This window comes from Lissotriton vulgaris, chromosome 1_1 (genome assembly GCF_964263255.1).
Source record: "Lissotriton vulgaris chromosome 1_1, aLisVul1.2, whole genome shotgun sequence".
NCBI classification, from domain to species: domain Eukaryota; kingdom Metazoa; phylum Chordata; class Amphibia; order Caudata; family Salamandridae; genus Lissotriton; species Lissotriton vulgaris.
In genome coordinates, this window is record NC_141685.1 from 329,806,972 (window position 1) to 329,821,544 (window position 14,573).

The window sequence follows — 14,573 nt, forward strand, 5'->3', positions numbered from 1 at the left end:
CCTGAAGCAATGGTGGATTCTTGTCTAGTATTTCTGAACACGTTTACACTCCCATAATATATGCATAAATGTGCCCTCTTGGCTGCATCATCTCCTGCACCCCAAGTCATCTGTTCTGCCCATTCCATGACGTATACTCTATGGAGGATCTTAATTTGGTCCAATCGCAATCGAGCGGATATCGCGACTTTCTGAGAGTAGGCCATCGCTTCCTGCCACTCATCTTCGCCCAGCTCTGAGACATCACCCTCCTAGTGTCCTCAGACCATTCTAAGGGGGTCTGGGGCATTATTAATCAGTTGAGTATGATATTAGATCACTTTTCTTCATAGAAATTTGCAGCTGTACTCATTTTGACTTTACTGTAAATATTATTTGTTTAACATTCCTGCAAACAGTATCAAAATTACCAATTTTGCGACATTTTATGCATTTTTCACCCATAGCAGGACACCCAGAATATAAACCCAGATGCGACTTAGACCCACACCTGCGGCAGAGAAGAGGTTTCTTAGTAATAAATCTACTACTCTTAGTTTTTTCCACAAGTGTGTTTAACAATTCTTTTTGTTTCCAACTTCTAGTCATGTACATTATACACAGCACTCACTTGTGATAAATCATGTAATAATGCTTTTGTGGATAACATAGATCACTCTATTCCTTTTGCAGTGTCCATGACCTGCAAAGTAAGGTTCCTACATGCTAAAAATCTTTCTTGCACATTTTTAGAATAGCACTGAAACACAAACTGATCCATTATGTAATTGCCAATTATGTCTCCAAAATCGAATGGTGCTGCTAAAATGCGCAATGCAGCAATATAGTCCTCAATACTCTCATGTTCCAGTTGTTTCCTTCTACAAAATCCATGTCTCTCAATTATGACATTTGGCTCCTCTTCATATTCATTGTATGGTATAAATTGCCCAGCTGCTGGTTTCATCTCAGGCACATTGTCAAATATTTCTTGGCCTGTATTACCCAGAAGTCCGAACCTTACTGCCTTCTTTCTTTCTGGTTCAACTTTTATTCCTTAAAGGCAACTAGGTAATTCTTGAAATCTTTCTGCGATTCTTCCATTTCAAAATAGGCTTCCCTGGGTTTTGTAAAAAAAAAATGCTAGGTGCATTATTCTATTGTACTCTGCCATTGCATAACTATGTATATCTTTATACTTTAAAAATAGCTGCCAGATAACAAAAGAGCAGCCTCCAATAATATAGAATTGTAGTGTCAAAATAGAAATACCATGTACAAAATTATGGTACCTCTGATTTTTTTAACAATAAAAACAATATTTCTGTACTTTTGTGAAATTCAGTGGTGCTGCACTTCAAAATAACCTGCGCATTGCTTCTGAAGTAATAGTGTTGTATATTTTTTCCTGTGCGCCTATCCCACAATTATTAATTAGTTATCTGTCACTGCACACCTCTTTTCTCTTTAATGTTGGGTTCTATAAGCATACGAATGCTTCCATAGCAACAGCAAAAGTTCCCAATAAATTGTGTGTAAATGCCAATACAAAGATGGCGGCACACAAAGGGCACTTTGTGTGAACTCAAGTCACGTGTAACACACAAATCCTGTGCTTCGGTGACACTCTGTAATCATGCACGTCAATGAATGAATGTATGCGGCTCCTGGAACCTGTGAGCGCGGCACATGCTGAGTCCATTGAGATTTTTGAGGAAGTGCGACTAACGATATTTTAATACACAATGGACTTAGTTGGCAAATAGTAAAATTTTGCTTTCAAAATAACATCAATGCGCTTACATTTCTCAACATAAATACAGTACTTGCTGTGAAATTCAGTTCTCATATACTGCCGATCATCCACTTTAATTTGCCAAGCAGATGATTCTCACGGTGGGCCTTCACTCTCCAATTAAGCTCGTCGCCAAATCTGAAGCTTCAAATAGCCTTATTTGATGTATAGTGAAGTAGTATATATTTTCTAAGATAAATTAAATAAGGACCACAAGTGAGAAACGGAGAAATGTAGAAGCAGTGTCTCTGATGAATCCCTGACAGATTCTGCCCACAATATTCCGTTGCTCTAGTATATGTATATGCTCTTAACCCCTTCCCTGCGGCGCTAATTCCGCTGCCGTGCGGGGATTTAATTAGGGGACGTAACCCCTTGAGTGCTCAGGACAGCCCACAGCTGCCCTACGTCACGCTGGGTGTGTGCTCAGGACGGCAGGGGGCTGTCCGAACTCCGCCCACTAATTATTTCCTCCGCACAGGTGGGGAATTTGTGCCATGCTGCAGAATCGGCGGCATTCAGACGGCCGCCAGCCGTCCTGAGCACAGGCCCAGCATGACGCATGATGGCCGGGGGCCATCCTGAACACCCAAGGGGTTAACATTCCACATTCTACAACTCATGTACAAGTATTACATTTACAACTATACTGTACAACACCATGCTGTAAATCCATGGGGAATTACCATGTGGGACTGGATTTACCATCATACAACTACACAGAATTCCTGATTCCGTTAGGGTTTAAGTCACCCTTTACCACCTGCTCTGAGTTGGTAGTAAATGTATGTGTCTGCTTCGAGTTATGGTGGCAGTTGAGGGGATTTCAGGAGCTAGGCAGTGGCGTAACAAACAAAAATTGCCCTCCCACCCCCTGCATTATCAGGGGCCCTCGAGTCTGTCATATCTCACCACTATTCATTGGCCTTGGGCTGCATGTGGGCCCCTCTCAAGGGTGGATAGAAGCCTGGAGGTTTTGGGGCTTCCCTGATCCACATGGGCTTGCGTTACAGCCCTGAAGCAGGGAAGGGAAGGAAGAAGGAAAAAATAGGTAATGAAAATTGGCTGCTGCTATAACCGCATGCAATTTTTCTGTGTGGAATTACCTCACAGAAAAATTGTGTCCTGTGTTCCTACCTACACCAGTTAAAACTCAGCATAGGAACATCAGACTACTCTGAATTAGTTGGAGTGGGATTAAAATGTATACCTATTGAATTTGCGAGGGCCTCTATGCTTGTGATAAGCTTAGTAATCTGCCTTCTCCCGTATACAGAAATTTCAGTGAGATACTGTGTTAAGTGGATATCTTTACCAGCCTGGCTGAGCTACCTCTCCCGTTGGGTTACTTGAGTTTACTGCTATGCACACAGAGCAGGGCTTTACCAGCACATCTCTATTGATGTATCTACGCTGCTGACCTCCACACTGAGTAATTATTAGCAGATTGAAGTGGTTGACAAGGTCTTTGACTTTCAAATCCTTGCCTAACACTCATATCTTACACAAGAGAGATCCTCATGCACAGAATCAATGCGAGAGGCATTGCTTGGGTTAATTATTTCCAGAGCCATTTTGTTGGAGGACTGGATCCTAAAATGGCAGCCTTCTGGTCTGTTTCACCAGCCCTTTCTGAACCGGGTTTGGAACGTTAGGTTGTTCATGACTTCATACTATTTTTTTTGTAAACACATTTGTATTGAATTTTCTGACAGTCAAGAGCTTACATCAGCATTGAAGGTTACAAACATTGACCTGTCTTCTGCAATGGCCTATGGATATATGTCTATGATATTATAGAGTCCCTTTTCAGTAGTCCAGCACCTTTATTCCCCTTATCCCCCTAGGAAGGTGACACTAATGGACTTGAAATCAATGCAACAAATCACTCCTTCTGAACCGCGTACTCACTACTCATTATTATAACCTATCCCCAACTATACCCCCCACATGTCAAATACATACAATCCCCTATCCAGCAGATCTGGGGTGCCCTACTCTTGGTTCTGTTAGCTACTGACATGGATCCCTACTGGTATCCTGATATTTGAAGGGGATATAATGGCGGTATGCCTACTGCTTTGACTATCTTTCTAGTGGAGTTTAGTGTGCGGGGTTCAGCTGTCAACATCAGGGGCCTCCCCTGCTTGGTTCTCATTTCCCAAGTTCTCTGGGTTCTTTAACAATTCCACTAACGCTGCCAATGCCCTAGCTGTCTCCAGTGCCTTTTCACTCCCCTTCTTCCTAGCTATTTGCAATCTGACTGTTCCCTCACACTCCGCCCATTTTTTAAATTCTTTTTTCCACCTATGTATGTTAGGGCCACCTCTCGATTTCCAGAGGGTGGTAATATCCCCTCAGGCCAAGATCCTGGAACTTACTTTTTACTTTGTTCTCAGTGGTGTGGGAGATCCAGTGTAAGAGGCAATAGCCAGTTGTATTTGCTAACTCTCTGTCAGTCACATCTGCCAGAACCATGGTTACCTCCTCCCAGAAGTCCCCCAGATTCGGGCAGCTCCAAAACATGTGTAAACATTCTGCTCCTATCATATTGAGAGTGGGCAGGCTGCTGTTTGCCTATTAAAATGTTTATTAATCTTACCCGGAGTAAGGTAGGCCCTGTACAACACGTAAAAATGTACCAATTGAAACCTTGTGTTTCTAGTGCTTTTCCATGCTCTTTCCACCAACTCCCCCCACACCTTGTCCACCATAGTTCGTCCAAATCACCTTCCTATTGTTGAAGCATCTTATTCAGAGGAGAGGTGACTCATATGTGAGTCGCCTATAAAGGCACCAGCCACATTAATCATATATTGGCACCCTGTCAAGGTCTGTGGTTTTGTGAGTCACTCCATCCAGTGTTTCCGTATTGCTGCTGTAAGGGCTATATGTAATAAGAAATCCACCCCAGGTATATCATATCTTTCCTGAAGATTGTTAAAGGAGATCATATTACCCTCTTCATGTAAGTCCTCTATTGTGGATATTCCTAGTGCTCCCCAGGCTTCCAATCTACACCAGTCACCTCCATGAAGCAGCTCTTTGACAATCATCAACGGAATTTCTGGGGCCTAGGTATGTTTAGTCTTGGATCGTTGCAGGCTCCTATTCCAAAATTTACATGTGTTTTCAGTTCAGTGGAGGTATCATGGTCCTGAATAGGGAGTGTTAGTACTACTTGCGATAACAGTCGCAGGCTTTGGGCCCCAACTCCTTGCTCTCCTGTCCCTCTGAGTTTGCCTGCCATTCACTTTGTGAGCCACTGTAATTGCGCTGCTAGGTAATAATATTTCAAGTCGGGAACTGCCAGTCCTCCTTCTGCTCTTGGCCTCCTACGAGTGGTACCCTCCGCCTACTGGTGCACCAGATGTACATCGTCACCAATGATTTAAGTTAAAAATTCGCGCCGGGATCCACATCGGCAGCACTCCGTAGTAGTATAATAGCCTTGGCAGCGTCACCATCTTCAGGAGGACAACACTAACTGACTAACAGCGCAGGGTCCCCCAGAAATAGAAACTACTCTTAACTCCTCTCAGGGCTCTCCCTACATTTCCTTCCAATAAGCCTCTTTATGTGTGATATATCTGGGTGCCCAAATATATCAAGCAGTGTTTTTTTACACTGAACCCCTTCTGACTCTCGTGGACCCACCCTATCCGCCCTGACAGGAAAGAGATATGACTTTGCCCAGTTATTTTAGGCCAACCCTTGCCCCAGGCAGTGTAGAAGCACTTTAGCCCTCTGAGCACTTCTCCCGCATCTGCAAGGAATAACCGCAAATCATCTGCATATAATGCAATATGGTGAATTTGTCCGGCCACCTCTAGTCCTTCAAAATATTAACCTGTACGAGCCCTGGCCACCATCGGCTCCATGGCAAGGGAAAACAGCAGGGGAGACAACAGGCACCCTGCTGCATTCCCCGTCTATTCTGCAGGCTTCAAAAATCAATCTACCCGGATTGACCCGAGCAGTAGAGTCTTTATAGAGAAGACCCGTCCATTTAATGTATTCAGGCCCCAAACCAAATCTCTTCATCACCTCGAAGAGGTAATTCCACTCAAGGCTATCAAAGGCCTTTTCAATATTCACTGCAAAGATGGTCTCCTCATCCTCGCAGTTGGATCTAGCCTCTAAGATGTGCAGTTACCGTCTAACATTCAATGCCTTGTTCCTGGTGGGAATGAAGCCTGCTTGGTCTTGGTGTATCAGTGTTGACATAAGCGGTAGAAGGCAAGTCTCCAGTATTCGACTCAGAATTTTATAGTCTATGTTGAGCATAGAGAGCGGTCTGTAGGCCACTGTGTCCCATGATGGCTTCCCTGGTTTTAGTAGTGGAATAATTACCCCACTCTCATCATACTGGGAAGACGCCCCTCCTGTTTTGCTTGGCAATATAGTTCTACCAGTCTTGGGACTCCTCCAGGAGACCGTCCATTCCCGATGTCTTATTTCTGGCCATGGTCTTTATATCCCCCTACACCTTGCTCATCTCTTTAAATCCCCCAGGGTCTCTGCTATTTCCTCAGGCACTACCAGGAGCTCCACATCGCCTATAAAGTCAGCAAGTTCCTCGTTCTTTGAGGACAGTCTGATCTTATATAAGTCAGTGTAGTATTCCAGGAACCTTTCATTAATGTCCTGTTGGCCATGGAAAGTCTCTGCCCCCTGTCCTTTCAGCTCTATTATTACCGATTCCCTCCGTGCCGGATTAGCCAACCAGGCCAAAAAGGTCCCAGATTTATCCCTTTCAGAATGGGCCCTAGCCACATAATTTTTGTAATCAAAGCAGCGTAGCCTCTCCACTTGCTCGGCCACTACTTCCTTGGCTGTCAGGAGCTCCTCCTTTTTATCTCTCTTTTCTGGCCTTTCTCTCTCCAGGTCTCGAATCTTCTGCTCAGCCGCTAGTGTGTCCTGCGCCAGTATCCTCTGTACCCCCACTCAGTCCGAGATACAGCACCCTCATATAATTGATTTAAATGCTTCCCACTCTATTAATTTAGTTGTCAGAGTGTTGGTGTTTTCTACAAAATATTGTCCAATAAAAGTACCCACTGTCGTTCGGAAGACCTTGACTTCCAACGCTTCTAGTCTCAGTCACCAAGTCGAAATTTTAGGTCTCTCACTGGGCCAGAGTTGTCCCAGTAATACTGGGTTATGGTCTGAGATTGTTCTGACGAGGTATTTGTTAGTTTTCACACATTTGTGTATGTTAGGAGAGCATAGTATAGAATATAGTCTGATATGGTGCTTGTGCAGTGCTGAAAAAAAGGAATAGTCTTTGTCCCCAGGGTGATGTGCGGTCCAGGAGTTCACTAATCCCTACCTCCGTTGCCAATTTTGGCGCGCCTCTGCTAGCTCATTTGTAGGAGCATCAGGAAGTGGTGGGTGAGAGCGATTCAATCCAACATCTTTGATGCAACTAAAGTCCGCCCGCTAGCATTACCGAGCCCGTCGGCGCCTGGGCCACCGCTCTGGATAGCTGTGCCAGAAACGAGGCCTGCTCCGTATTAGGGCCATAGAGACTACCCAGTGTTATATCTCTGCCATCCAATTGGCCTGAGAGTATGATATATCTTCCCTCCGGGTTAATCATTTGGCTCGTACACTGAAAGGGTACTCCCGCCCTCACCTAGATCAGGACCCCCTCCCTAGCAAATGCCGAGTAATTGGTATAGAACACCTGACCCCTCCATCTACGCTGAAGAGCAGCTCCCTCTTTGGCCATGAAGTGAGTCCCCTGAAGTAATGCTATTTGTACCACTCTTCTCATTAAGTAGGCATGTATTCGATGACGTCTTGATAAAGTATGCATCCCACATACATTCTAAGTTATATATTTAAGATCTATACCATTGTGTTGACTTCAGCACCTCCCCGGTAGCTCCCTAATATATGACACATCTAGCCCCTAGAATTAACCCCAGTGATAAAGAAGAACCCCATCTCCTCCTCCCCAGGACAAGCACAGACAAACTAGTTCCCATCCAAACTCAAATTAAGGTCCAAAAAGGTCATCTGATGGCTATGAGGCTGTGTAGCTTACTCTGCAGGCCTCGGAGCGCCACCAGGCCACACCCCTGAGTGCTTCAGCTAAATTATATTTTCAGCCCCAGGCATACGTTACATTTCTTGTGTTCTGGCCAATAAGAGTTATAACCCCTGCAGCCCCTTACTCAGTTTCAGGTCCAACAGGTGACATGAAGATCAGTCATATCTCCAATCCAGCTCATCCCTCTCAAACAATATCATCCGCCTTTTGAGGTGTGACCTCCGGCAAATACACGTCTGAATCTTCGTTAGCACTGGGAGCAAATTATCCATCTGACTTGTCCGCATCCTGCCCTCTTTTACTCGATCTAGGACTGGAGCCTCCCCGGGACAGTTCTGCTGCCACCTGCAGTGCTTTTTGCCTCTAGGATCGGGCTTCTCTGGAGGACGGCGCACAAGCTGTATTCTTGTTCTTCTCTGTGGGCTGCTGTGACTGGTGAAGTATTATGCCTTCCATAGCCTTATCGAGTGTCCAGCCACTCCCATGCTTCCTGTGACATAATGAAAAACTGCACTCTTGCTTGATCCGCCACTCTTAGTCGAGCTGGGACTAACATTGCACAGGGAATTTGCAGTTGCCGTAGTTTCTTCTTGAAGGCTAGAAACGAGGCCCTCTGTCGGTGCTCTTTCCTGGTAAAGTCTAGAAAAATCATGATTTTCCTATTGTCTATTTGCAGGTCTTGCTTTTGACGAGCTTTGCGTAGCACAGGATCTTGGTCCCGAAAGTGAAGGAGTCGTGCCACTTTAAGTCGAGAAGGAGCTCCAGGTCAGGGTGGTCTGGCTGGGTCCCTGTGAGCTCACTCCAGAGCGTTGAAGGGAGATAGCCCATCCAGGGCTACTTTGGTTTAAACTCTGCACCCTGGCTGTTGGACTAAGTCTTGTGGCCCATAACTTTCAAACCGTGCCCACCTTGGTTTCAGTAGGGTATAGGGCCAGTATATGCTCTGGGGGTCTCTGTTTGAGAGGGGGGACCTTCTCAGCTCTCGTGCCCCTTCGCTTGCAATGCCTGCCTCTCACCTGTGCCACTCAGCCAACAGCAAGGCTCCAGGAGGGCCCACCTCCTGTTTCCTCTTCTATTCGCTAGTTCCACCTAACTGCGCCATCATTTACGGGCCCCTCAGGCGTCCCACGGCAGATTGCCCATTGTGATCTGCCCCATTCACATTAACCAGTTGTCTCCGATCTGTCTCCAGGTTCATCCCAGTTGCCGCCCGTTTTAAGGCCTTACGCAGCACCTGGGGAGGGTCACCTGCACTGCGCACTCCTCGCACAGGACATCCCTTCCAATGCAGCCGCAAGGGGGTCATCAGGCCTTTATTTTGTAATCCCCCAGGGTGCTCGCTCAGGTGAAGTAGCCCCTACTGGTATGTCTCCACCAGAGCAGGCCTCTCTTTCCCGCGGGGGGAGTCATAGTACTTGTCTCAGTTCCGTCGCATCTCGCCCGACAGCTCTTCTTAGATCTCTGGTGGCCAGATCGCGGGGCTCAGCTTCCCTATTGGTGATTTCCTCCGCTGCTGCCTGCTGCTTACTCCCCCGTCCACTGTCTCCACTGTCTTTGGCTGCGCTATCTCCCGAGATAAACAGGCCCAGACACTTGTTTCCAATAGCAAAAAAGGCCACTTTTATTTTAGATCAGGTAAACTCAAATTCAGGCAATTCATGAACAATTTAGTAAAATTGGGCCAAAACCTTCAAAATTCTCATACGTTTAAAATATTAGCATTTCTGATCGAAACCATCAACCATATGTTGTAACCATTCCTTCAAACCATGTGTATTATATCCCTTCATTTGATACCGTTACCATTTTCCCCTTTCTTTTTCACAACTGGAGGATGGGTAAGCTCACTCCAGTCTTACCCACCCCAAAAACACTGCACCTGCGCTATAAAACACGCCTGATAGCAACCTTGTTAACAGCGGCAAAATAGATACATTAGTAAACAACAGATTTTTTTTTTAATATATATATATTTTTTTATTAAGTATTATTATTATTATTCTTTTTTGGGGGGGAGGGGTGGGAGGGTGGGACTTTCAAACGAAGCGCACCTCCCGCCACCTGGCTACCTCCCTCAAAATGTCATTAAGCTTTCCGCTTAATCAACACCTGTGCGCGCTCGCGCCTTCACAGCCCTCCTAACCAATCCCCTGCTGCGGCCTTTCCTATCCGGGCGAAAGACCCCGGTAGGAGACCGCTCGCGCTCTGTTCCCCCCGGGGCCCCCATCGGGAGGTATCCACCCCTCTACCTTCTGTCCGCCATCTTGCTTCGCTCTGGCTGCCTCTCCCCAAGCAGATTCTGGCCATTATCCTCGCCAAGCAGGCCCGCTGGGCAGTCTTTGCTGGAGCGGCATGCTCCTGTGATATTCAGCTGCCTGGTTAGCTGACAATTAATGCGCCCGGGGCTCAGGATGTTTATCAACTGGGATATGCCGGCCGGAGCTACGCAGCCCTATTCCACTCACATCGACCCCAGGCCACGCCCCCCTTCACACTTTAATATTTAGAGATGGACCTGAACTTGCACACTTGTGCCGGGGACTGGGGAGCTGTATTGAGGGTTATGCAGCTCCTTCTGCTTTGGTCTCATCTTGTGTATATCAGAAGGCGATTCCTAAGATCCATCCTTTTGAAATTACAAATTATTTATGGATGATTAGAATTTCAATATCTAGTAAAGCGGAAGCAGTGGAGGTTATGTGTGTCTCAGCAAGTTGTGTACAAGTACATTCATGAAAATTAGCTTGTGCATATAGTTGATGATATCATTATGTTTACCTGTTGTACTTTGTTCCATTAGATGAACGTTGATTTTATTTTATTTGCATTCTAATGAGGTGATGAAAATAAATCAGTTGTCTTTTCTATGGTTGATTCACTCATTCTCTTCTTCCTGCAGTGACAATGCCTACACCAAAGCTGTCAATGACCTGTCCTTCCTGGTGGACCACAGATTCCGCTTCTTTCCTTATCACAGTGACCTCATTTTCTACCTAAGTCCACATGGGTTCCGCTTCCGCAAGGCCTGCGAAATAGCCCATCAGCACACAGGTATTCAGAGAACACTTGTTTATTTGTAGATTGATTAATTCAGAGTTCAAATGTTGTACATAACCAAGGCATTCGTTCACAACAGGTTCTGAGCCATTGCTGAAAGAATGCATAATCACATTTCTGATCCAAATCCCAAAGGACTGATTGAGCAAGAAAGATCATTGGCCGATAGATGAAAATATTTCCCCTGCACCGCATTGATTGAAATTTACAGCAGGAAAAATATAAAACAGAGAGCAATGGCGCACAACATTTGCCAATCTATAAAGTGCTGTATTCCTGTTCCTCTGTTAGACACTTTCGCCCTTTTTCTCATTACTTCTTTCTAAAATCCTCCGCCTACATATCTACCACCTGATCTTATTCATCTTCGGCACCCTCTTTTTATTATGTATTGCTCTTTTTATTATATCTTGCATATACTTCCTTGTATCTCCATCATTTAACCACTGCCCACACACACCCACTCACCTGTAAGCAGTGCCTTTTCTATTACTTTAGTCCTGCCAATATTTCAACCTCCTTCAGACACTTTCATATACTGTCACAATGGCATTTGACACCCTTGAGCATTACTCTGTGCACTCTGCAGAGAGGCCAAGGATCGGATGGGCATGTATTCTGAGCACGTTTATGCCTCACTGACAGGCACTATGAGGTACTCGCACTACATTCTGACTTGATCTCAAGCTCTCAATAGTGCCTCAAACCCACAACTAGAACTCTGAAACACAGCCACAAGTGTTTCAGTTCATAGGGATAGCTCCTGAGGAGAGAGCCGGGAGTAGGTTGCTTTGTCCGTTTATTTGCTTCATTTGCTTTTAGTACCACTCGAAAATCATTACAACAGGGACCCTGGGAGCGATGAATACAAATTGAGAATTTTAACTATTTTGATCAATATTTTGAATTGTGTGTAAAAATAAATTGTACCTACTGGAACTGGCTCCTGACACAGGCGATCATTTAGAAGGCTGTGCTTCAATCTATAGAGTGAGAACAACAGGGGATAGGTCCGTGAACGTGCAGTGAGGGCTAGACCTTCTTTTAAATCGCAAAAACACACAGTGCCCACACCACAATTACTAAATAAATGCTTTAAAAGGGTAAGAAACCAATTTATTGCAACTTCCCTTAGACAACCTTATTTTGTGTCCATTATTTTATACTTTTTGTATTTTTCAAAAATCATAACAGAACAAAGGACAATACGTTCACAATATTTACAGAACTAAATGCACTTTGTACATACTTCAAACACAGACATTATTTACAGAATCTAAAACATTTTTGCATACATTAATACACAGACAACAGATATTACATTAAAAACATGAGAAAAACAAATTGATGAGAAAAACAAATTGTTAGGGGGGATTATAAACAACTTAATGGCTTGTAAGCGTTTAAATACTGGACCAGCCGGTCCTAGTATGTTTCAAGATGGCAATTTATTCTACCCAAACAAAACTGCCGACGCGTTTCTAGACCAGGCGTGGCGTCACTGGTCTTTCATCAGGGCTGTGGATTCTTAATATCTGAAAAATGCAAAAACATTGTTTTGCCTTATCAGGCATGTTTACAAGGGGTTCCTTTTTCATTCGTGGCTGAGGGGAATTTAGGCTACATAGCAGTTTCGTTTAGAGGAGGTAGAGGCGATGACTCTTCTAATAGTCCAGTTCACTATTTATTGTGGTGGCCCAATTAGGATGCATAAAAGAATTAGAAATTGTGTATAAATATGACCAGTTCGGGTCTTAAATTAACATGTTTGGGAACCAAACTAAAGGGAATGGGTGCGTACCTTGATATTTCTGAAGTGCCCAAGCACGGCGGGTTCGCTCGTACGACGTGACCATGAAGTTGAGTTTCTAAAACAATAAGGCAAGTTGTTTGGCTCGCGTGGCGGTTTCAAAAAGAATTGTACAATTAGATGCGATCTACTAAGACAGCGATTGAGCCTACCTTATTAGAATATCGTAGTCTTAAAGATGTAGAGTGGAGGGCCAAAGTCTCCGTCCTTTAACAAAACAAAACGTTGTACTTAGGGACGCTAGCTACGAATGAAAGGGTGCGAGTTAGAGAGGCGTAGGAGCGGTGTATGCACTTACCTGCTCCTATGCCACCACACGCCGCTACTGGGATCTGTTTTCTCTCAATGAAGATGGCCGCCGCACTTTTGTGTTTGTTTTATGTTCGAACTTGCCTGGGTGCATTATGGGACTTGTAGTCGGAAAACCGACAAAGCGCATGGTTTGAGCGCCATCTGATTATTCCTATATATCGTGGTACTGCGCTCAAGTATATATAGTAATTTAATGGCTTGGTAGATGTGCGTGCTGATCAATTCGAAAAGCGCGTTGGTACTGCATTCCATGTTAATTAGAGGTTGAGCATGTTGATACTCATGAAACATGTAATCAATTTGTCATATTGAAGACATCTAAAGGCCATGGACCGTGCTAATGTTTAAATACTGAAATAGATCAACTGAGCCATAGTGCCTGCCAGGGATGTCAAACCGATGCAAGTCAGCGCACTCTCTGTGCCACCCGGGATGCGCTATCTCAGACAGGTTATTAAGACCGGTCTGTGCGCTGTTAAACTTTAGAATGAGGTAAGCCTCTTTCTGTAACAGAACACGCTCGACGTCATGGCATTTAGAATTGGAATTTAGGGTGTACAGAACAGACCATTTAAATTCCTGTTCGTTGTGGCCTTTCTCACAGAAATGTTCTACCATAGGTGCAGTCATAACCTTCTTCTTAATGCGAGATCTGTGCTGGCTGATTCTTTGGTTTACTTGTTGACAAGTTTTTCCTACATAAATTAGCTGGCACGGACATCGTACCACGTAGACAACATTTTTAGTTCTACAATTAGAGAAATCTTTATGTCTCCACTTTGAGCCGAGGTGAACAAACTCATCACCTTCAATTGTGCTGGAACAAGCGACGCAATTACCACACTTGTGGTGTCCTTCAATCGGTTTAAGGTTCCATTGCGCCAGTAGATCTCTTTTAGGCTTTTGAGTGACAATGTCAGCTCGAATAAGTTCATCACCAATACTGCAGTTTTTTTTACAGGCAAAGATAGGTTTGGGGAACGGGCAGTTCAACCCCTCCAATAAATGCCAGTTCTTTAACACAGCTTGTCGTAGCTTATGTGTGTCGGGACAGACGGTTGTGACGCACACTAGTTCATTCAAGGGTGTGCAGTGTTTGTTTTGCAAAAGGCATTCCCTTGGTGTGTATTTCGCACGCTTAAGTGAATGCTTGAGAAGCTTCCTAGGGTAGCCCCTTTGTTGCATGTCAGAACAAAACGTTTGTGCATGTCGCTCATATTCTTGTACATCCGAACAATTGCGCCTAATTCTAAGCAGCTGCCCATAAGGCAGATTGGCTTTTAAACTACGTGGATGTGAACTCTTGTGGTGTAAAATAGTGTTCCTGTCGGTATCTTTCCTATACAATGATGTTGTTAACAGTCCGTCCTCACATCTCAACTCAATGCCCAGAAATGTCATGCGGGTGGAGCTACTCTCTATCGAGAATTTAATATCTCGGTGCCTTGTGTTGAGCCATCCGTGGAAGGCCATTAGATTGGTCTGGCTCCCCTGCCACAGGAGCCAGACGTCATCAATGTACCAGTACCACTGTTTGATTTGTTGTTTGAAAGGGTTATTAG

At 44.7% G+C, this 14,573-nt stretch overlaps 1 protein-coding gene across 1 annotated transcript in view; it reads left to right on the plus strand.

The window, feature by feature from the left end:
- The window catches only part of LOC147747132 (cytochrome P450 4B1-like), a 415,025-nt gene that overhangs the window by 223,279 nt on the left and 177,173 nt on the right, over positions 1–14,573 (plus strand). The window contains exon 6 of the mRNA XM_086952390.1: positions 10,732–10,883. Within this exon, the coding sequence (XP_086808516.1) occupies positions 10,732–10,883 (152 nt within the window). The remainder of the gene's footprint in view (positions 1–10,731; positions 10,884–14,573) is intronic.